At 48.9% G+C, this 21,480-nt stretch overlaps 1 protein-coding gene across 1 annotated transcript in view; it reads left to right on the top strand.

The window, feature by feature from the left end:
* bahcc1a (BAH domain and coiled-coil containing 1a) overlaps window positions 1-21,480 on the top strand; it is a gene marked incomplete at its 5' end in the record, with an annotated part of 75,148 nt that overhangs the window by 43,794 nt on the left and 9,874 nt on the right. The window contains 12 exons of the mRNA XM_080010023.1: window positions 2,897-3,022; window positions 3,244-5,643; window positions 6,537-6,651; window positions 7,052-7,257; window positions 7,417-7,575; window positions 9,590-9,891; window positions 10,344-10,680; window positions 11,508-12,449; window positions 14,779-14,948; window positions 15,097-15,233; window positions 15,422-15,535; window positions 21,212-21,326. Coding sequence (XP_079866149.1) covers window positions 2,897-3,022; window positions 3,244-5,643; window positions 6,537-6,651; window positions 7,052-7,257; window positions 7,417-7,575; window positions 9,590-9,891; window positions 10,344-10,680; window positions 11,508-12,449; window positions 14,779-14,948; window positions 15,097-15,233; window positions 15,422-15,535; window positions 21,212-21,326 — 5,123 coding nt within the window. The remainder of the gene's footprint in view (window positions 1-2,896; window positions 3,023-3,243; window positions 5,644-6,536; window positions 6,652-7,051; window positions 7,258-7,416; window positions 7,576-9,589; window positions 9,892-10,343; window positions 10,681-11,507; window positions 12,450-14,778; window positions 14,949-15,096; window positions 15,234-15,421; window positions 15,536-21,211; window positions 21,327-21,480) is intronic.

Raw genomic sequence — 21,480 nt, 5'->3', positions numbered from 1 at the left:
AAACCTGCACGCATTTTGTGTACCAACCACGCAAATCGATCAAAATACACAAGTACAAAATGCCAGCTGAAACTGCACAAAAAAAAAGTATATATATATATATATATATATATATATATAATATGTGTGTGTGTGTGTGTGTGTGTGTGTATATATATATATATATATATATATATATATATATATAGTTCTGTAACGCCTCCCCACCCTCTCCTCTCACTCACTCAACATCCACTGATATGCAGCAATTCTTTATTATCCACTGAGGGGTAACACTGCATTGCTGACGTAAAACAGGAAGAAGTGGGGGAGTAATTAATGTACAAAAAGCACAAAATTCGGACGTAATGTTCACACATAAAACGTGAGATGCGCTGATTGATCGGCCGTGACCGGTGACCGGTCGATCAGTGTCAGACGCGTCCGATGTGCCGGTCAAATTTACACGCCCAATTCAGTGCTCATGTTACCCGTACTCATAGAAATTCTCCGACACTCAAAGCCGATATCGACCTAACATAACGTAGTTGCGTAGTTGAAGCTCAAAAAAGAGAGCCAAAGAAAGAAAATTTTGGCTGTTTGGAGGTTGTTCAAGGTAAATGAAGAAGATCAGATCAATTATTTATCCGTCGCCTGACAATATTCCAAATTTGGGCAGACTATCGCTGTCACTACAGCGGTGCATCTGCTCTGGTTGTTCCTCGTGCACAAGCTCCATTTGTGAGGAAAGGTTGGATTATTTTTGGAGACTCGGTTCTTGACGAGTCACTCAGTAAAACGAGTCATTCGATTTGATTGAGTTGGTTTAGCGCACGGTGAGGGAAGGAGGACCTCGAGTGAACGGCCATTTATTATTATTAATCATCTTTGATCCGCTGTGGCGACCCCTAACGGGAGCAGCCGAAAGCAGGTGAAGAATCTTTGCGATCTTTGCGATGATTGCAATTTATTTTTGGAATGGCGAGGACCATATAAATATAATTAAAAAGCATATTTGCACTTAAAAGTGAAAGAGACTTTCATTTGAAGTTTGAACTGGACATTTTATGTGAGTTATATGTTGTGTCCTACTAAAACTCAGTGGGAGTCACGGGTTGAATTATACTGAAACTTGGTGACAGTCCCATATTCAATTTTAATGGAACTCAGTGACCGTTCCATATTGGATTTTATTTTTATGGAACTCAGTGACCGTTCCATGTTCTATTATTGTTCCAATGTGAATAATGAAAAATAATTAACACACAGTGTGAAATCAGCAAACTCACTATCATGGTAACTGAAAATTGCAGCGGTAGTCAGCAGCTGTCCTTTCACGTGAGCGTGATCAGATCACACCATGTATTCGTCCTCAACGTACAACAGATATACCCCAATGAGACCTAATGATGAGAAAAAAGTGATTTCTCCGATCACGGATATAAACTCAAAATGATCGCACGACAATGTAAAAGATATCTAATCGTCAATGTTTTATTATGAACATACAATTGAACGAAAATCGGAATCGGCCCAAAAGCGGAACCGGCAGAATCGGCCAAGAAAATTGCAATCTCCAGCTGGTAAACATGTTCGGTAACTTTACCAGATGATGCATTTCAAGCGGTGTATCCTAATGAGATGAGTGTGTATACTGTATATATTTAACCGTAGTATCTCGCATACGATGCGATTTGCTACGGCTACAGTGTGAATAGCTGAAAGAGTCATTTAGCTGCAGTAACTCAAACGCCACGGAGTCTCCCTGTAACACTGTTGTGGTACTCAAAATATTTTCCCAAGGTTGGCAGATGTGCTGAGGGTAAAGATGATGATAGGGTGTCAGGCCGTTTTCATTTCTGCAACGTGAGTCAGGAGGGGATGGGGTCATGCGAAGTGTAACCAGAATGTGATGTTTGAACGTGGTACGGTGTGAAAGCCTCAGTGTAGCTTACTTTGCCATAGAACGGCCTTATACGTCCAATGTTCACGGTGAGTTTAACTTCCAAACTCCAAGGCCTCCAAAGAAATGAGGGGAAACATGAAATACTGTACCAGTGTGTTATTCAGTTCAATTCATTTGACCGCATTAAATAATAAATACACTGGCATTTCATGTTTTCTTGAATTGAGGGGAATTTCATTTAGCTGAATAAATCACTTTCTTTATTTCTTTCTTTCTTTATTTCTTTCTTTTTCTGAGATCGCAATGAAAATTGCTTTGACATTCAACTCTCAATGCTTTATTTCGATTTGAAAAGTTACCCAGTTGATGTGAAGATTGAAATGGGACGTCATTTTCTTTTTTTGTTCCCTCCCCCTGAATGATGTGGGGCTCTTTCATATTTCTGTGTTGTCCAAATACTCAACCTTCAAAGTCCTTTGTGTTTGTGAAAAAGTCGCAATGCGTAGTGAGCGGAGTGGCTGCAGCGCGAATGCCCTCCAGATGCTGGCTCGCCGTAATAGGGCCAGGTGCACCGCCAAGCACGCCCCGCATGCGCACATTTGACCTCTGACCCTTGGAGTGGGTCAGGGAAGGGTGACGGCTTCACTTTGCAGTCACGGGCTACGACTGCACTCACATAGAGAGGCGCTATAGACCGCTACAAGAGAAAGTGGGAGAAACAGAGAGATGAAGAATACACCATATGTTCGGGGGGTGAATTTCGAACAGCGCGGCAATCCCCGAGACTGAGGATGTCTCCTACTGTTTGCGATCTAAACCCGAGCAGAAACGGCAAACATGACAAGCGGAGCCAGTTATTTACGTATGAACACCAACAAGCTGCATTGGACCTGAAGGATCATATCGGTTTCCGGGGTTCGCCCGGAGTTAGCTGTCTTTTCTTATCAATTATATTTATATAATCTTTATCTCTGGTTCTTTCTCTCTGTTCTGTCCACGTATCCATCGCAGCAGCGCCAGGATATCCACGATTCTCAGGAAGCCTGGCCCACACCTTCCTTCCCATGAGCCACTTGGATCACCATGCCAACAGTGGTGTTCTCTATGGACAGCACCGTTTCTATGACACCCAAAAAGGTGAGGCACAACATGATTAAAATGTAATCAGACAGGAATAAGACAGTTAAATCCAATTTAGACAACCAAGTATGAAGTAATTTGATTTTTAGATATTGATATAAGGATGCCTTAAGGCATACTGTGATAAGACGGGCTAGTCTAATTCATTTTATACTTTCATTGCCTTTTTCTTTTTTGACTAATGCGATTGTATTGGTCTGTCTTCCTTTTTCTCACAGAGAACTTCTATCTCCGAAGCCTCCCGACCCAGCCTCCCCTCATATCAGCCAATCACAGCCTGCCACCCATGTCCAGGGTGGGTCAAGCACATAATCAGGGTTCCTGTAGTAGAGATAGAGACCCAGGAGGGGGAGCAGGTCTACACAAGGGGCTGAAGGAGGGGTCTGTGGAGAGGGGGGTGGTGCCCACCAAGGATAAGGAGAGGTCTGGCAGCAAACAGGAGGCAAAGGAAAGACAGCAGCAGCAGCAGCAGCAGCAGCAACAGCACCACAGCAACCATCCACCCCAGCCAACCCACCACCACCATCCACACCCCCATCAGCAGCATCCCCATTACCCACAGCACCCACTGCCCCTAGAAGAGGTGAACAGCAGGGCCCTGGAGAGGCACAAGGCATCCCTCACCATGGAGTACAGCAAGGATCAACCACAGACCATGGGCAAGCCCCTCAGTGCCTGCCTGCTCAACGGCAAAATGCAGAATGGAGATGCAGGAGCTGGATCAGGCGCTAAGGCCTCCATGCCCAGCTGTGGAGGAGAGGGTACAGCCCGAGGGGCAATAGGCAGTGGTGGGAGCAGCCAGGCCAGACACATGGGGTCCAGTGGCAGCAGTCGCTGCACCAAAGAGGGGGTGAGTGGTGAGATGAGGATCAGTGAACAGCCATCAGACTGTCTGGAAAGGGGTCAGGCTCCACTACACCATTCCCTGACCTACTCAGTACCTCCACCCCTACATATGGGCTCTGCTGCTGGAGGGGCTCACCCCCACCCCCATCCTCATGCTCATCCACACACCCACCCTCACCCAGGGGGCTTCCACTGCCTACAGCTCCATCCCAGCCACCCACATCACCCTCACCACTCCCATCACACACATCATCACCCAGACTTCTTTTGCCCACCCCCTCCTACCCCTCTTGCCAACCCCTCATCACACGAAAGGGGGCCAGCCAGCGCCGGGCGAGAACCTAAAGTCACTGGATCCACATTTGTGCCATCTGTTGGACACCTAGTGGACAAATCCAGCGGGCCCTTCCAACTTGGCATCCCTGACTGCCAGGGGGTTGGGGTCGGTGGGGGAGGGGGCACCTCAAAAGACAAAGTCATGGAAAAGAATGGTGGTGGTGGACACCCTAATAATTGGCACAGAAAACAACAGCAACAACAACAGCAGCAACAACAGCAGCAGCAGCAGCAGCAGCAGCAGCAGCAGCAGCAGCAGCAGCAACAGCAGCAGCAGCAGCAGCAGCAGCAGCAGCAGCAGCAACAGCAGCAGCAGCAGCACCCATACAGAAAGGCAGAAAAAGCTCCAGACTGGATGCAGCCCCACCATAACCACATCCAGCCTCAGCCCTTGCAGCTTCCCCTGCCTCCCCAACAACAACAGCCCTCACTCTCCCAACAGCAGCACCAGGTAGTCCGCTCCCGTAGTGTCGAGTGCATCAACAACGGTGTAGACTCTGATGTGTTCAGGGCCTCTTTGTCCCAGGGCCAAAAAGCTGCACACTCCGTCCCCCACCCTGTCAATACTTCCCCCTATAGAGATTGTTCACATCCAGGTCCCCCTCCTAACTCCTCACCCCTTGGGGCCAAAGGCATGGGCCAGCACGGAGGTGCAGGGGGTGGAGCTTCAGGTAGCTGTTCTTTACAGAGAGATGGCCAAAAAGTAGCCAGGATCCGCCATCAGCAGCATGGCCGTCCTGGCCCAGATGCCCCTTCTCCAGTTGAGATGAACCAGGGGACAGGACAGGAGCTGAAGAGGAAGATGGACATGTCTCCTTATGGTTACAGCAGCAACAGCGGGCAGCACCACCCCCAACAACCCCCTGTGCCACCCTGGGCCATGAGAGCCCCCCACCACATGCCACAGCCTGAGGATGATCCGAGAAAATCCTACATGGAGTTAGGAAACACGAGTCGACAACACCCCCAACAACAGCAACAGCAGCCAGGATTGGCCGCGCCTCCTCCCCAGCCTCCGCCAGCACCTCCACTTAGCCAGCAGCAGCAGCCGGAGCCCCAGGGCTCAGCACAGGGCGAGAACAGTGCCATGAAGGGTCTCCTGAAGTACAGCAACCAGCAGCAGCCCCTGCTTCTCTCCCAGAAGAGCCCGTTTGGGGGTCTCGGCAGCCTCAAGTCAGGCCCCGCCGGTGGCAGCTGTGCTCTGCAGAGTAGCAAACCGGCTCTTCCTACAAGGAAGGGCCCGGCCAACGACAGTGAGCGCTCTGATTACGGCGGGCGGAGCCGGGAGATGGGCGAAGCAGGCCACGGGGAGGGCGAGGTGCGACAGCCTCCAGTGGGAATCGCAGTGGCAGTTGCCAGACAACGGGAGCCTCCGTGTCGGCCCGCAGATAGTCAAGCCACCAGCCGACAGGGCAGGGTGCACCCCTCTGTGAAAGGTAAGCTTTCTGCACCGCCGTCTGGACTAATTGGAGCACAGTGGAAGCTATGAGGACTCAACCATAAAACCACACACTTGGTTACATTAAACTTTTTAAACTTTGAACTAAACTTGGGCTAAACCGTTCAATTTGAATACTATCGTCATTTTTATAAGATGTCTAACTTCTCTGTTTTATGAGACACAGAGATCATTGTTCCCCAATGTACATTAAATCATTCCCTTGTAATCCTGTTTTCAGTCACAAAATGTATTGCAGTGAACTAATATTCACCCACATTTTCATTTATCAAAGCCACTGTAATTTTCTGGAATAGACTACCGACAACCAGAAAATGACATAGCTTGGTTTTAATGGGTTCCATTGGTTCCCCGTTGGCTGGGTATCTTTGCGCAGAACTGTTTTTCAATGCGTCTAGCTAGGACTCATGGCCTGTATTTTGTACTTCATAACTAACTATGTTGTTGTTTTTTTTGAGCACACCCCAAACCAACGGAGGAAGTAAATTATTCCGGATATAGAATGACTCACGATCTGTACATATTGCTATCGCAAATATATACCGTTCAACTGTTCATATTTTGTTTAGTGCAGCTGTTGTGGCGGGAAGGGTTATGGTGGGATTCAGGAGAAAGGAAGCAAGTACAACGAAAAAAAAACAACTAAGTCTTATGGAGGAATGAAATGAAATTAGTACAAGGACTCAAAGGAGACTGTGTGTGTGTGTGTGTGTGTGTGTGTGTGTGTGTGTGTGTGTGTGTGTGTGTGTGTGTGTGTGTGTGTGGGGGTGGGACTGTGCTGAGGCAGCACATTGAGAGAACCTGGGGAATAAGGGCTCACTGGGACCAGAGACGGGAGAGCTAATGGTTAAGCTAATGTTTGTCTCTCAGGACCACACCGCTCCATATATTCCTCAGATAGCGGCACGGAGGAGGAGAGGAAGAGGATGAGCGGAGAGCAGATGGGTCTCACTTGCCTGGATAGAGACAGAGAGGCCTACATCAGGTCAGTGGTGACGTCACGCGGCTTCATACTCCGCTCAACGCTGTCATCCGTCTGAGTTAGAGCTGTCGGATATAATGATATTACATCATCACCCGATCGCAGTCATTTTGTAAAATAGTCGGATTGTGCAAACACGTTTCCATCCGACGTTCATGGGAGATTTTGCAACAATTACAATGTGAATTAGGGGAGTTCTCGTCTGTTGGGTGAGGGCAAATTAACTGTTTACCCTGTTTATTTATGGGTTTTCTTGATGAGGTCGATGTCTATTATTAAACTACTGCTTATAGAATCGTAGTGGCCTAATTCATTGCAATTATTTATCAGAATTTCATAATGGTGCCATACTGATTGCCATTGCAATGTTTACATTCTTGTGTTATTCTTCTTCCTCCTCCAGGGACAACAAGGAGAGAGTGGAGTTTGCAAGAATCCACCCCTCTAACAGTTGCCACGGTGACCTTGCCTCTCATCTCATGGTCCCCAGTGGGACGTCTATTCAGTCTGGTCAGCTGGGAGACCCTGCGGCACACGCACACTCTGCCCACCATCACTGGATGCCGAGGACGGGAAGCCCGTCTCTGTGGATGACCGGGCACTCCTATGGTGAGAGGGGGGGGTTGTCTCTGGAGTCCATAGAGTCAGATCATCATTCTGCCTGTTCTATCTTTCTCCATATATTCAAGTATTTTGTAGTCCGTGCTTATCTTGGCTCAATGACCTCATGTGATGAAAGGTGATCTTAAAAAACCCTCTGCACTGCAGGGATCGGCCACACCGCCCTGCACCAAAACCTGCCGCCGGGGTTTTCGGCGGCCATGCCGAGCCCCTTGCAGCCCGTCCTGCCCCTGCCCCAGGACCCCTCGGCCCAGCTGGTGGTCCTGCCGACGGACCCCCCCGCCCACCCCGCCACCCATCACCTAGGTAAGCTGCATCCGCCCAGCTCTTAATGCTGATTTTATGGGAGGATGTGTGAGACGTTGTAAAGTGCTGGGTGCAATACGCAGCCATATTCTACACTGTGAATCAATAACCATAAATCAATGGCCGTCTCTTGTTTCAGTGATAACACACTCTCACATAATTGCGATGGGGGTAGAATAAAAATCACACAAATATGCGTTTGGATGGCCGTTATATACAGCTGGTAGCACCACTATTTGGTCTGGCCTTTTTGCCTTTTGCACTACTATAATAAACATAATGAATATGAGGTTAAAGTCTGTAATGTCACACACGGAGGAATACATCAAATTGAAATATGGTTCAACAGCAACTCCGTACACTTGTTTTAATACAACAAAACAAAATATGTTTTGGATTTCTGTGCAAATCACTTATGTGCTTGTTAAGATTCCTAGGATGTTTACTAAATGCCATTCCACTCCCATTGACAATTAACACAATTATTTCTCATTTAACTGCATAGTTTTTATACTTCTGAAGAATACAATTTCAAGTTTAAGGCCACAGTGGTTTCCCAAAGGTGGCTTAGCATTTCTTTCTCATTTCTTCCAAACACACCCGCATGCCTGCGCGCGCGCGCGCGCACACACACACACACACACACACACACACACACACACACACACACACACACACACACACACACACACACACACACACAACTATGCATGTTTCGCACACATGGACACTCACAATTTCAGATATTTCCTGCCCACCACCTGCTCCACCCCCGCATGGATGGGCCTCTTGATGGGTCAGGGTGCTTATCCGACACCATATGTGTACGCACACATACTCATAACCACGTACACACACATACACACCGTTGACTCCGCCAATATGCCAAAATGAGGGAGGAGAGGAAGTTCTAAATGGCGAAGCAGCGTTTACTTATCGGCACTGATTGCAGTCCCTAATTTCAGTGTGCGGGCTGTGAAAATGAATTATCTCTCCATCCTAGCCGGGATGTTTCCTCCTCCACCCCACAGGAGTTCCAGCCGAGATAGGAAGTACATCCCCAAGACCCTTCCTGTGGGAACCATTAAGCTGAGTTATTGTGTAAAAAAAAGCGTCTTTGGAGCGAGGGGACGGAGGAGTGGGGGGTCGGGCTGGACACGATGCGTTAATGTGAGACAGGCAATGTGTTTGTTTGTTGACCTGTGTCATCGCCAAATGTTTTCAGCTGCGTCTCACCCGCAGCGCGTTCCGTCGGTCCATGAAGCCACATCGGGAAGATCCTGGTTCCCACGTTTGTGGGAACCCCTTCGGACACCCCACGTTTAGACCCTCTCGTCCTGCCATTTTTTCTGGGGGGAAATTGTCAATTTATAGGGATAAAAGCCATCACTATCCCACCGGTGGGACAGATAAAGCTCTTCCTGTCCAGATTCTGACCACGAGTCAACCAGTTGGTCATCATCATCATCATCATCATCATCATCATCATCATCATCATCATCATCATCATCGTCATCATCATCATCATCATCATCATCATCGTCATCATCATCTTGTCACATTGTATCGTATAACCGGACCCTCTTTCTTCAGCATTCCAGTGAACTCTCAGGGCAATTCTTATGAAACTGGATTTTGTTCGGAGCAGGGTGGAGCGTGGGATTGCTGCTGCCGAGGGAGACATGTTCTTTAAATTCAAAAATAGCTATTGTAATAAAACGTGTCAGTATCTACTAACACACAAAATGCATTATACAATTACTCTGTACTCTGTTCTTGCTTCATTTTTTCGGAGTGTGTATCTATGTGTGTGTGTGGGAGGTAGATGGTGTAAGATATGCATAATTTATAGCCTTGTATTCCAAATCAGTCGGGTGCCTGTGTGTGTGTGTGTGTGTGTGTGTGTGTGTGTGTGTGTGTGTGTGTGTGTGTGTTTACAGTATACAGTAGGCCGTTTTGCTTTAAGGTAAGAAAAAAAAATCATTGATCATCCCCCTCCCCTATCTCCCATTAGACGTGATGGAGCAGCCAGGGCTGTGGCCCCCTGTGTACAGCGCCCGGGGCCCGCCCTCCCACATGCAGCATCCTGCTGTGTATTCCCGCTCCCAGTTTCTACGGCAACAGGAGCTGTACGCTCTCCAGCAGCATCAGCAGCTCCAGCATCAGCACCAGAGCCACCAGTCTCAGCAGCCGCCGCAGCCCCATCCTCAGCCCCATCCACATCCACAGCCCCATCCCCAGCCCCAGCAGCAGCAGCAGCAGCACAGAGCGGCTCACAGCATGGAAGTCCAGCATCGACCCGCACATAACGTCCAGGTGATCTACAGTATCCGTTTGGGGAGAACAACGGATGATGTAACCCTCGAAAAAAAAAACAGCCCGGTTCACATAGATGCATAGAAATAGAATGGGGGGAAAAAAAACACTGCACTTGAGAGTAGGTCTCTCGCAAAGTGAATTAGTCATGAGTCTGCTTAAATTGTCACACAACCGTTTAATCACAGCGTGGACCTATTCTTATCATGCCAAACGTTATTCTGGGATCTGCTGATCCTCCCTTGGGGCAGGAGTGGGCTCGATATTAGGCTGTGGGGCAAATGGCCTGGTTTTGCTGCTGCAAACAGCACAATCAGTACTGAGCGTCGAAAAGGAAAGCTCAGTCCCTCCACGCAGCTGACCGTGGATGCCAGATCATGTGCCCCGCTGTGAACAATGACTTTTGAACTGTGAATACTTAGTTTTGCAATGTGATCCCACTCTTCCCACAGTTGCAGAGGAGGCCGGATGAGCCATCAATCGAGCTGGAGGAGCTTCTCTCTGAACCCAGGACATCCAAACCCGCCAAGCCCTACTCTTACAATCCCCCGGCCAGAACTGCCTCCCCCGCCGGGGCCTGCGCCGCCCACCTGTCGCCCTGTTGCCGATCCCCATCGCTTCGGCCGCATCCCAAAAGCACGCCCTCCACCCCGTGCCCCGCCCCCAGCCCGGCGGCCGTGGCTCCGCACTCTCCGGCCATCAGCCCCGCTCCTCAGATCCCCAAAGTGGTGGACCCCCAGGACAAAAGAAGGGAAGGACAGCAGGATTACCCCGAGTCTCTGGAGCCCGGTAAGAGTCTGGACATCAGGACGACACGAGTCAAAAATCCAATCATTGCAAATACAAAAACACAACATCAAATGCGATCATGCACTTTAGAATTTGGAAGTTCGGAAAAAAGCCTAGCCTGATTGTCTACAATCATTCAAAGCATTTTCTGCTATCATTTATTAGTTTTACAATTTAAGCTTTGCCGCTTAGATGCCGCACCAGACTGATGAGCAACACAGAATGGACAGTGTAAATTAGAACGTTGCAGCAGCCTGTAAACCCTGGTAATTGTAGGAGGCATTGTTGTTAGTGTCGCTATTTTTTCTACTGGGATTTCAGTAATGTGTGTGGGTTTCTCTGCTGGAAAGCCCCATTGAACAGCACCAAGCTGTAGAAAATGGCCGCCAGCTGAGCTGGGGCTTTCTCGCGCTGTCACCTTGGTAATAACAGAGAAACATCTCGCTCCCGGCCCCCGCCTCTCCTCCCACCCCACAGGCCCTACACTCTCTTCATCATCATTAATGTCTGGCTAATAGCCCCTGCACACCAGAGGAATAGTATCAAAGCACTCCGATAAACCAAAGGGCTTGGCCTGCTTCAAATACATACTCACACATACTTGCATGGGGTCCCGTACACTTCCTGATGTTGCCAGAAAGAGTGCCAATTAATTTCCTTTTTCCTATTTTCACGACCTCAGACAACAACAGGGAGAAAAGTTAAGAGTGTGTCTTGTGAATTAGCCCGAGTAAGAGGATCATAGACAGAATACTCATTGCTCCTTCATTTCTGTTCTTCTGTCAACTATCAAAACAAAAATGTATGTATTCTCTGTTATCCCATAGACCTGCCCCCTGGATACACCTACCCTGCTATGGCTATTGGTTACCAGAGCGGCCCCTCGCCTCAGGAAGTTCAGTTGCCTCAACCCACTGATCTGGAGGCAGTTCAGGTGGAGCCGGATCCCCAGTCGAGCTTGGGGGAGGGGCTTGACTGTCAAGCTGTGGTTAGGCCCCTCCCAGAGCCCCTCCCACAACAGGAAGTGGTGCAGGAAGCGGTGGAAAGCGCGGTGGAGGGGTTGCTCGAACAAAGAGGGGAGGCGAAGGTAGCGACCCTGTCAGCGACCAGCTTCATGCCGGTGGAGAAGGATGTGGAGGATGATGCCTCCGGTGGAGGGGGAGGGGAGGTGCTGGCTTGCACCGCAGATGTAAGCCCGGTGTATGAGCTCACGTCCTGTCCGCTCCCCCTCTCCACGGGGGAGGCCGTAAGGTCGGAGGCTGTCATCACCCTGGAAGAGGGGGAGGAGGAGGCCGAGGCTGAAGAGAGCCGGGTGGAGCGCGTCCAGGAGGCGGAGGTCGCAGAAAGGCGGGAGCCAGAGTTTGCGGCCGTCATCGAGCTCGACCCCCCTTCCCCCGCGGCCCCTTCCCCCAAGCCCCCGGTCGTGGAGGAAACCAAGGCCGGGGATCACTGGGAGGACAAAACCCCGGATAAAGGCTCTGTGAAATCCGCGTATCTTTACCCGGCCTCGGCCGCCTCACCCGGCCCCGGCCTCGCCCAGATCACCCAGATCCCCGCCGCTCAGAAGACCGCCGCCCCATGCTACTGGAGCCTGGAGCTGCTGATCGCCGCCGCCTTCTGCACCGACGTACCGCCGTTCCCCCTCTTGCCTTACAGCGCCCCGTCTGCCGGAGGCACGCCGCCCGGCCCCCACCACGGCATGGCCCTGCTCAGCGAGCTGGCCGACCTGGAGCTCCAGCAGCACAGGCACACCAGCGGGGAAAGCCGGGGTGAGCGGTCCGAGCCGGGGGGACGTCTCCGCACTCACATCACACATTAACCCACACATCAGCATCGGCGACACTCTTTTGTGTCTCCTTACTGTAACTCACGCCCCCCCCCCCTCCCTTGTTTCTCCTTGTCCGCTGAGACCGAATTCCACTCCACCCTCAGGCCCAGCCTCCGTCACTCAGTATTCTCTCTCTCTCTCTCTCTCCAATACCCCCCTGTCTCCCCGTTGCTCTCCTGAGCCTGAGATGGAACACCTCCCCAGAGGAGCCGCCCGCCTCAATACACCCTACCCTCCCCCCCATCTCATTTTTTTTTGGTGTGTTAAAGGCATCTTTGCTTCCTAAAAGGCTGCTCTACCGATCGGAGGCCTCGGGAGAGGGTAAAAAACAGGGTTAAACTACTGGTGAGGCCTGTACACCTTCCTCCCGTTCTCCCTGGTCCCCTTTAGCTCCCCCTTCCCCCACGTTTCCACAGGGAGCCATCTCTCCGTCTCTATCATCCCGCGGTTTGATCAACATGCGTGCTCAGAAGCACACATGTCAACACACACACACACACACACACACACACACACACACACACACACACACACACACACTCACACACGGACACACTCATACAAATGGAAAAAAATAAAAACATTTGAAAAAAAACAGCAAATGGCTTCCCCTCTCCCCGAGCGCAACGTGCTGCTGAAAGTTAGTGTGTAATCACAAAAGCAGTCAATGTTTTCAGCACCCTGGAGCATTGCCTGGCTAATTAGACCCCATTGTTTTAAAGTGCCTTTAAAAGCTTTCTTGTTTTTCAAAGCACCATGAGGTTTTTTTTTTTATGCACACGAAAGGATGTTTTGTGTTTTCCACGGCGTCCTAATGCATTTAACTGCTCCCAACAGAGCTTCTATAAAAAGGGGTATCATCAACTGATTCCAGAGTCAGCGATGTTGTCTCCGTGATGTGATACTGTTGTCAGCCCCGAGGAGTGGCACGCATCACTTTGGACGTCACAACACAACAACGCCCTGCACTCAAACGAGCCTGGAAACGCTGTCGAAATTCACAGAGAGGCCTTGGTCTCCTCGGAGCTCTAGTTTTCTCGAAGTCGACCGATGATCGAGGCTCCATCTCCAGAGATCAGGACTCTGGTTTCGGTGTGGTAGAAACCAGTTAGTTAGGAGTTAAGACGCTTTGGCCCAGATGGACACTTATGCGGCGGCATCTGCTCGGTCCACATCGACATGACCTCCCAAAGGTCCCTGCTCCCTCACGTTTTTCCCCTTCATTCCCATTTGAAATATAATACCCTGGCATATGCAGGAGTTGCTCTCGAGAAGTATACTGTAGAGATCAACAGTGAGTTTCGAGAAGGGAAAATCCCGTTCATATTCTCAATCCAGGTTTTTATTATTGTGACCATTAGTTTTACACTACCCGCAATCCTACAGTGTAACAGCGATCTCTCTGATTGGTGGAGCTCGCTGTTACCATGGAGACGTTTACCGCGCCCGGGAATGTCACTACAACTCTATGATCATTTACGTTTCATTTACCACAGGGCAACCATGATTACAACATTATAATTAACAATATAAACACTATAATGACAAAGGTTAAATTCAAGAAGAGCGCTGAACTATCGTTAGGTTGGAAGTCGTTGGAAAGGTGTCATGTGCAGTGGTTTATGGGATGAGTAGCTGCTTTACTCTTAAATTAATTATGCTCACAGTCTGTACGTTTGCCCTTTTTCCATTCTTTTTTTTTTTTTTTGCTCCGAAATCAAATGTTTTACAGGTCACGATTCATCTGGTAGTTGGTTGGCTTGGTTCCAGGCTTAAAACTCTTTATAGAAGGATTTTTTGAGACGTCAATGCAGTGAATGAATGGGGAATTCACTTCCGAAAACGGAGCCGTTCAAAAAATGGGCGATCACTGTTGAGCTCTATATACTATTGGTGCTTTCGTAAGGATATTTACACACAAGAAACAATCATTTGTAATGTGGATATTATGATTAAGCGCTCTGAGGCCTTGATGAGAACATCTACAACAGTCCATGAAGTTCCTAAAATTGCGTTACTTCACTGTAACACAGCCTTGAAGACATTTTGCCGTGATATGACGAGAACCAAAATCCCATATCGATATCTAGTGTCACATCGCGCTATCGACATCGATATATATATCGCCCAGCCCGACAATTCACACATTTTCCCTTCTCTATAATGCGTTTGGACGTTGCATACATAGCACTTCTTACACATATAGATGCTTAGACACACGTGAACATCGTCATTATTAGTGTTTTTTATTTATCTTTTCTTCTCCACAGAAGAGGAGTTGCTGATCTTCGACCTGCAGAGCCTCGCCACCCTGGCAACGGCCCGCGCCCTGGAAATGAGCTCCCAGGTGGGGAGCGACGCGGGCGCAGGCCGGCCCTGCCCCGCCCGCAGGACCCTCAACCTGCGGAGGAAATGCAGCTGGACGCCACGCAACGAACCGGTAACGGGGCGCGACAGGAACAGCGACACATAGCTACAAATCGGTTGCTTTTGATGAACCTGCTTTTTGCATTAAAATGGGTAATTAGAGAGTGATACGGGCTCTTGGCTAAAAGCTTGTTTCCTTGTCGTTTCTACTCGAACCCCAGGTCTGCCCGGCCAAAGGCAGCATGGACACAATGGAGGCTCCGGAGCTGGCTATGCGTGTGAAGCTTGCTGAGCTGCAGCGGCGCTACAAAGAGAAGCAGAGAGAATTAGCCAAGCTTCAGCGGAAGCACGATAATCAGTGAGTGAGAACTTGTTTGTTTCATTCAGCTTCAAATTTTATAATCTAATCTCTTCTGTGTGACTGTTTTTTTTCTTCCAACCACTAGAGAGTAGTTAAAAAATGTCTCCACCTGTGTGTGTGTGTGTGTGTGTGTGTGTGTGTGTGTGTGTGTGTGTGTGTGTGTGTGTGTGCGCACGCTCGAGCAGGAAGGAGGAAACGCCGCGCAGCCCAGCACGGCGAGGCCCGGGGAGGCCCAGGAAGCGGAAGCCGACCCTCACCACCGGCCCGGTGTCCTCGTCCGAGGGCCAGAGAAAAGTCAAGTGAGTAATCATTCGCCCACCCCGCCCCATCTCCCAGGTCTGGATGTGGGCCAGCGGGCCGATAAGACCCCCCCCCCCCCCCACCTCTGCCCCCCGTCCCCCCGTTGGGGGACCGTCTCTCTCATCGGCATAAACAGGAAGTGGGAGAACGCCACAGGAAGTCGGCTTGAAGCCCGCTCTTAACCTAATAAACTCAGGGCTCCTATTGTATTTAAGCACAGTTTAGGAACTGTGTGTGTGTGTGTGTGTGTGCGTGCGTGCGTGCGTGCGTGCCTGTGTGCGTGCGTGTGCCTCTGTGTGTGTGTTTTCCAGTGTGCTGGTGTGCATGTCTCCTAGGGTTTCCACCAGCTGATCCTGGAGCTGAATGGCATTACTGTGTGTGGCAGAGTTTTGTATGTGTGTGTGTGTGTGTGTGTGTGTGTGTGTGTGTGTGTGTGTGTGTGTGTGTGTGTGTGTGTGTGTGTGTGTGTGTGTGTGTGTGTGTGTGTGTGTGTGTGTGTGTGTGTGTGTGTGTGTGTGAGCTCGCTGGCTGCAGTGGGATGACAGGCGGAGGCTGTAATTAGAGCGCTGTGAATTCTTCTGTAATCTGTCCCGGAATGTGACACGCCGCTGCCATTACAGCCCCCCGGGGTCACGGGGGGTCCAGAGGGGCAGCGGGTCGGCCACACGGACCGGGCAGCGGCGGAGCGACGCTGGCACTCTGGGCTTTGATGGCCGGCGTACATTGTGTGTGTGTGTGTGTGTGTGTGTGTGTGTGTGTGTGCGTGTGCGTGAGAGAGAGAGAGAGAGAGAGAGAGAAAGAGAAAGAGAGGGAGACGTACCAAATAAATGCACAAAGAAAGATGTGCACTTGGATCTCCATCCCCAATCTTTGTATAATAAAACATGGCTCCACTTCCATATGTCACAATGAACAGGGTGCGACACTTAACTTGGTGAAGTGGTTGCCAAGTTGGGACCAGGCATTAGCGTCGGTTGCCAACACTGACAAAATGGTTGCCGGGTTTTAACCTTTATATAATTGAGTGATAATGATCCTATATAATTATCAATTTTTTTTTACTAATTTTCCTTGGTGAGGTTTCTCATCATACAGAGGTGTATCACGTTATTTCTTTACCATATGGACATATGAAAGTGGTAGACGACGGGGCAACCGGACCTCACAAGATGGTTGAAATGAACCCAAATCTGGTTGCAGGGGCAACTGGGCAACCGTTATGTCCTGAGGAGTAATAGTATATCAATAGTAACAATAGTAGCAATGATAACAATAGCATGAATAGTAACAATAGTAGCAATAATAACAATAGTATGAATAGTAACAATAGTAGCAATAATAACAATAGTATAAATAGTAACAATAGTACAGATAATAACAATAGTATGAATAGTAACAATTGTAGAAATAATAACAATAGTATGAATAGTAACAATAGTAGAAATTATAACAGTAGTATGAATAGTAACAATTGTAGCAATAATAACAATAGTATGAATAGTAACAATAGTAGAAATAATAACAATAGTATGAATAGTGACAATAGTTGCAATAATAACAATAGTACGAATAGTAACAATTGTAGCAATAATAACAATAGTATGAATAGTAACAATAGTAGAAATAATAACAATAGTAACAATAGTACGAATAGTAACAATTGTAGCAATACTAACAATAGTATGAATAGTTACAATAGTAGCAATAATAACAATATTAGCAGAGTAGCAATAGTAGCAATAATAACAACAGTAGAAGTATTAACAAGATTCAAAATTCAAGAGGTTTATTTGTCATGTACATATACATACGTTCAAACATATTTGCAGTGAAATGTCTTGCCAATGCACCCGGAGATTATGCACAATAAGCTCTAAAAATACTAAAATGTAGGAGGTGCTCGCGCAGGCGGCCGCAAGGGGTGGTGCCACAATCGCGATTCTGGGTTCTATAAATATATAATAGTATTAATTATGTGTGTTGTATTAAATGTACATTTAAATTCTTCCAAATGAAACTTACCTTAAGCGTCGGGTCGATTTGGCCTTCTTGCTAAAATCGTTTTGTAGTCTGTTTTTCCTTACGCTATGAACTGACAAAAATAGTAACAATTGTAGCAGTATACTAGCTGTAGTAAAAATGGTAGCAATAGTAGCATTAGTAACAATAGTAACAATAGTAGCGGTATACCAGCTGTAGTAACAATTGTAGCATAGTCGCATTAATAACAATAGTAACAATAGTAGCAGTATACTAGCTTTAGTAACAATAGTAACAATAGTAACAATAGTAGCAGTATACTAGCTTTAGTAACAATAGTAACAATAGTGACAATAGTAGCAGTATACTAGCTGTAGTAGCAATAGTAACAATAGTAACAATAGTAGCAGTATACTAGCTTTAGTAACAATAGTAGCAATCGTAACAATAGTAACAATAGTAACAATAGTAGCAGTATACCAGCTGTAGTAACAATTGTAGCATAGTCACATTAGTAACAATAGTAACAATAGTAGCAGTATACTAGCTTTAGTAACAATAGTAACAATAGTAACAATAGTAACAATAGTAGCAGTATACTAGCTGTAGTAGCAATAGTAACAATAGTAACAATAGTAGCAGTATACTAGCTTTAGTAACAATAGTAGCAATCGTAACAATAGTAACAATAGTAGCAGTATACTAGCTGTAGTAACAGAAATAGCAGTATACTAGCTGTAGTAACAATAGTAGCAATAGTAGCATTAGTAACAATAGTAACAATAGTAGCAGTATACCAGCTGTAGTAACAATAGTAGCAATAGAAGCATTAGTAACAATTGTAACAATAGTAGGCGTATACTAGCTGTAGTAACAATAGTAGCAATAGTAACAATAGTAACAATAGTAGGAGTATACTAGCTGTAGTAACACTAGTAGGAATAGTAGCATTAGTAACAATAGTAACAAAAGTAGCCGTTTACTAGCTGTAGTAACAATAGTAGCGATAGTAGCAGTAGTAACAATAGTACTGTAGCAGTATAGTAGCAGTAGTAACAATAGTAGCAATTGTAGCAATAGTAGCAGTGTAGTAGCAGTAGTAACAATAGTACTGTAGCAGTATAGTAGCAGTTGTAACAATCAGAACAATTGTAGCAGTGTTGTAGTAGTAGTAACAATAGTACTGTAGCAGTATAGTAGCAGCAGTAACAATAGTAACAATAGTAGCAATAGTAACCGTAGCAACCGTCTCTAATCTCAAGGCTTTTCTGAAGCGGCAGCTAAATGTTCCGCGGTGCTGTCAGGAGCTAGCCACAACATTTTGCTGATATTTCAATTAGTCCTGTCATCAGTGTGAGCAGGCTTTGGACGGGCTTAGTATTTCCACCTCAGCTCGCTGTCCTTCTGTCCTCCTGTCTCACTCTTTCCACATCGCTGCTTTCCATAGATTTCTGTCTGTACCTATCCCAGTCTCTGTCAGTATGTCTGCTGTCTGTCTGCCTTTTCTTTCTCCCCTTCCCCCCGTGCTCTCTCTCTCTCTCTCTCTCTCTCTCTCTCTCTTTCTCTCTCTCTCTCGCTCTCTCTCTCTCTCTCGCTCTCTCTTTCTCTCTCTCTCTCGCTCTCTCTCTCTCTCTCGCTCTCTCTTTCTCTCTCTCTCTCTCTCTCGCTCTCTCTTTCTCTCTCTCTCTTTCTCTCTCTCTCTCTCTCTCTCTCTCTCTCTCTCTCTCTCTCTCTCTGGGGCTTGCCTCTCCCCGTGGTTTCTGGGCAGCGTTCCACGCTGCTCCCGGCGGCCCCCCTGTGATGTCACCTCCAGTCTCCTTCCACCCGCGCACCCCTGCCCTCTCCCCGGGGCCGGCGCTGATCTGATCCGAGCGGGGGACGCTGATGCCGGGTGACAGTGACACCCGAATTAAAGGGCGGCAGGGGCAGGGCCCTACAGCGAATTACAGCGGAGAGGGAAGGGGGGGGGGTTGGCACAGGCCACACTATGCTTGTAAACCAGTGTGTGTGTGTGTGTGTGTGTGTGTGTGTGTGTGTGTGTGTGTGTGTGTGTGTGTGTGTGTGTGTGTGTGTGTGTGTGTGTGTGTGTGTGTGTGTGTGTTGGTCAATTGTGTCCGAATCCGCGCTGTGTCTGGACACGTATTTTCCCTTGGATGCTTGGGTTCAGGTGCAGCTCTGTGTTTGGTGGTGCGGAGTGATTTGATGCCTCTTGAGGGGCAGGTCACCACACTGCGGACAAAGCATGCCAAACTGGGGACGGGGAACGGCATACTGGGTACACAGGACGTCATATTGGGGATACAGGACGCCATACTGGGGACAGAGGACGGCATACTGGGGACCGATCGACCCCATAGAGCTTCACGGCAGGATTATGTAAAAGCATTGAACTGTAGCTGTCACTCACACCGCGACTGTGATGGAGGACAGTGGGACGCTGGGAAACACTCCAGCCACACCTTGCTAGCGTTGTTTTTTGCTTTTCGCGTGGCCCGGGGGAAGGGCGCGCGCGCGTGTGTGTGTGCGTGCGTGTGCGTGTGCGTGCGCGTGCGTGTTTTATTGCTGAGGGCTCACGCCTCCATCTTCCAAAACACGTGTACAGTACGCACCCCCGTAGCTGCACGCTGACCTGTCTCACACGTGGCCCTCGCTTTGTTTGTTTCTCGGAACGCCGGGGCGGCTCCTGTGGGTGTGCTGTCAAGGTCCTGTGTGACGCTGTTCGGCGAGGGAAGTGGGAGCTGGGTGTGTGTGCGTGTGTGCGTTTGGGGGGGCGGGGGGGCGACTATGGCTCAGCAACCAACGCCGTTAATCAATTCTGTTTAATTAGTCAGTGTGCGCTTGGGGGCCGGCGGGACTCACGTCACATCACGTTCGTCAGCGGCGGGAGGACGAGGCTTTGGCGGGATCTGCCTCCGAGGGACGGTTCACACTCCGCCGCCGCCTCTATCACTCTGCTGTCCATCAACGGGCAGACAGCTCCACTGCCTGACACCCCCCTCCCCCCCCACCCTGAAACCACCCAACCTCCATTTCTACTCTCTCACGCACACATTGATTTCCCGCATTACACACGTACGCTTGTGTGTGTGTGAACAAGAACGTAGCATCCAACCTCCACGTCATATTCAGGTGTTTTTGCTGTTGATGTGGCCGAGGGTGATTCTTGGAAAGCAGAGGGGAAGTTATTATTTTGTCTGAGAGCGGCTGGGCCGGGCTTCCAGGGAGAGATTCAAGGGCATTTCGGAGCGGCTGGCCCCGTGACGCTGCTCGGCGGAGGGGAAAGAGTCCGCCACGCTGATATGGAAATGTGAATGAGGAGCCACGATATTCACGGGGAATAATGGGGCCGCATACAAATGCGACGCCTTCAATCCATCTGGCCGCGTCCCTCAAAGCTCTCTGGCGCTGCTCCCCGGATGACGCGTCGCAGCTTCTAATCCCGCGGCGCCCTCGAAACAGTTCCAGGTTCCTCGTTAGATCCCGGTTTTGTTGGCGTGCGGCCGGGACGCCGGGGCGCCCTCTTTGTCCTCTCCTTCTGGTTTCTGCTCATCGGAACAAGAAAGGAAAGTTATTACGTCCCGCAGAGAGGTGACTCGACTCTGTTTAGCCCCGCCGCCCCCTTCCCCTTGCCCGTCCACTCTTCCATGCCGCCGTTCTCCTCTAATGAATGCCTCCCCCCTTGTTTTGACCGGCAGAAGCATCGGGGCGGCGCTCAACCTGTCGCCTGAGGACCTGGGAGGGGGAGGGGACGCTCAGAGGAGGAAGAAGAAGCTGTCCAATCGCGGCTTTGAGCGACTGAGCAGCACGCAGGTCAGTGTCTCCCGCCGTCCCGCTCTCTTTGTCCTCGGCGTCGAGAAAGAAAACTTGCAGCGCTTTGTCGCATTGTGTTCGATATGTGCCTTTGTCCCCGACTTAGTCCTAATTAGGTGCTCCCCTCTGGAGTCAAATCCCCTCCTCCCCATAA

Source organism: Zeus faber (genome assembly GCF_960531495.2).
Source record: "Zeus faber genome assembly, chromosome: 11".
NCBI lineage: Eukaryota > Metazoa > Chordata > Actinopteri > Zeiformes > Zeidae > Zeus > Zeus faber.
This window is presented reverse-complemented; position numbering and strand designations above follow the sequence as displayed.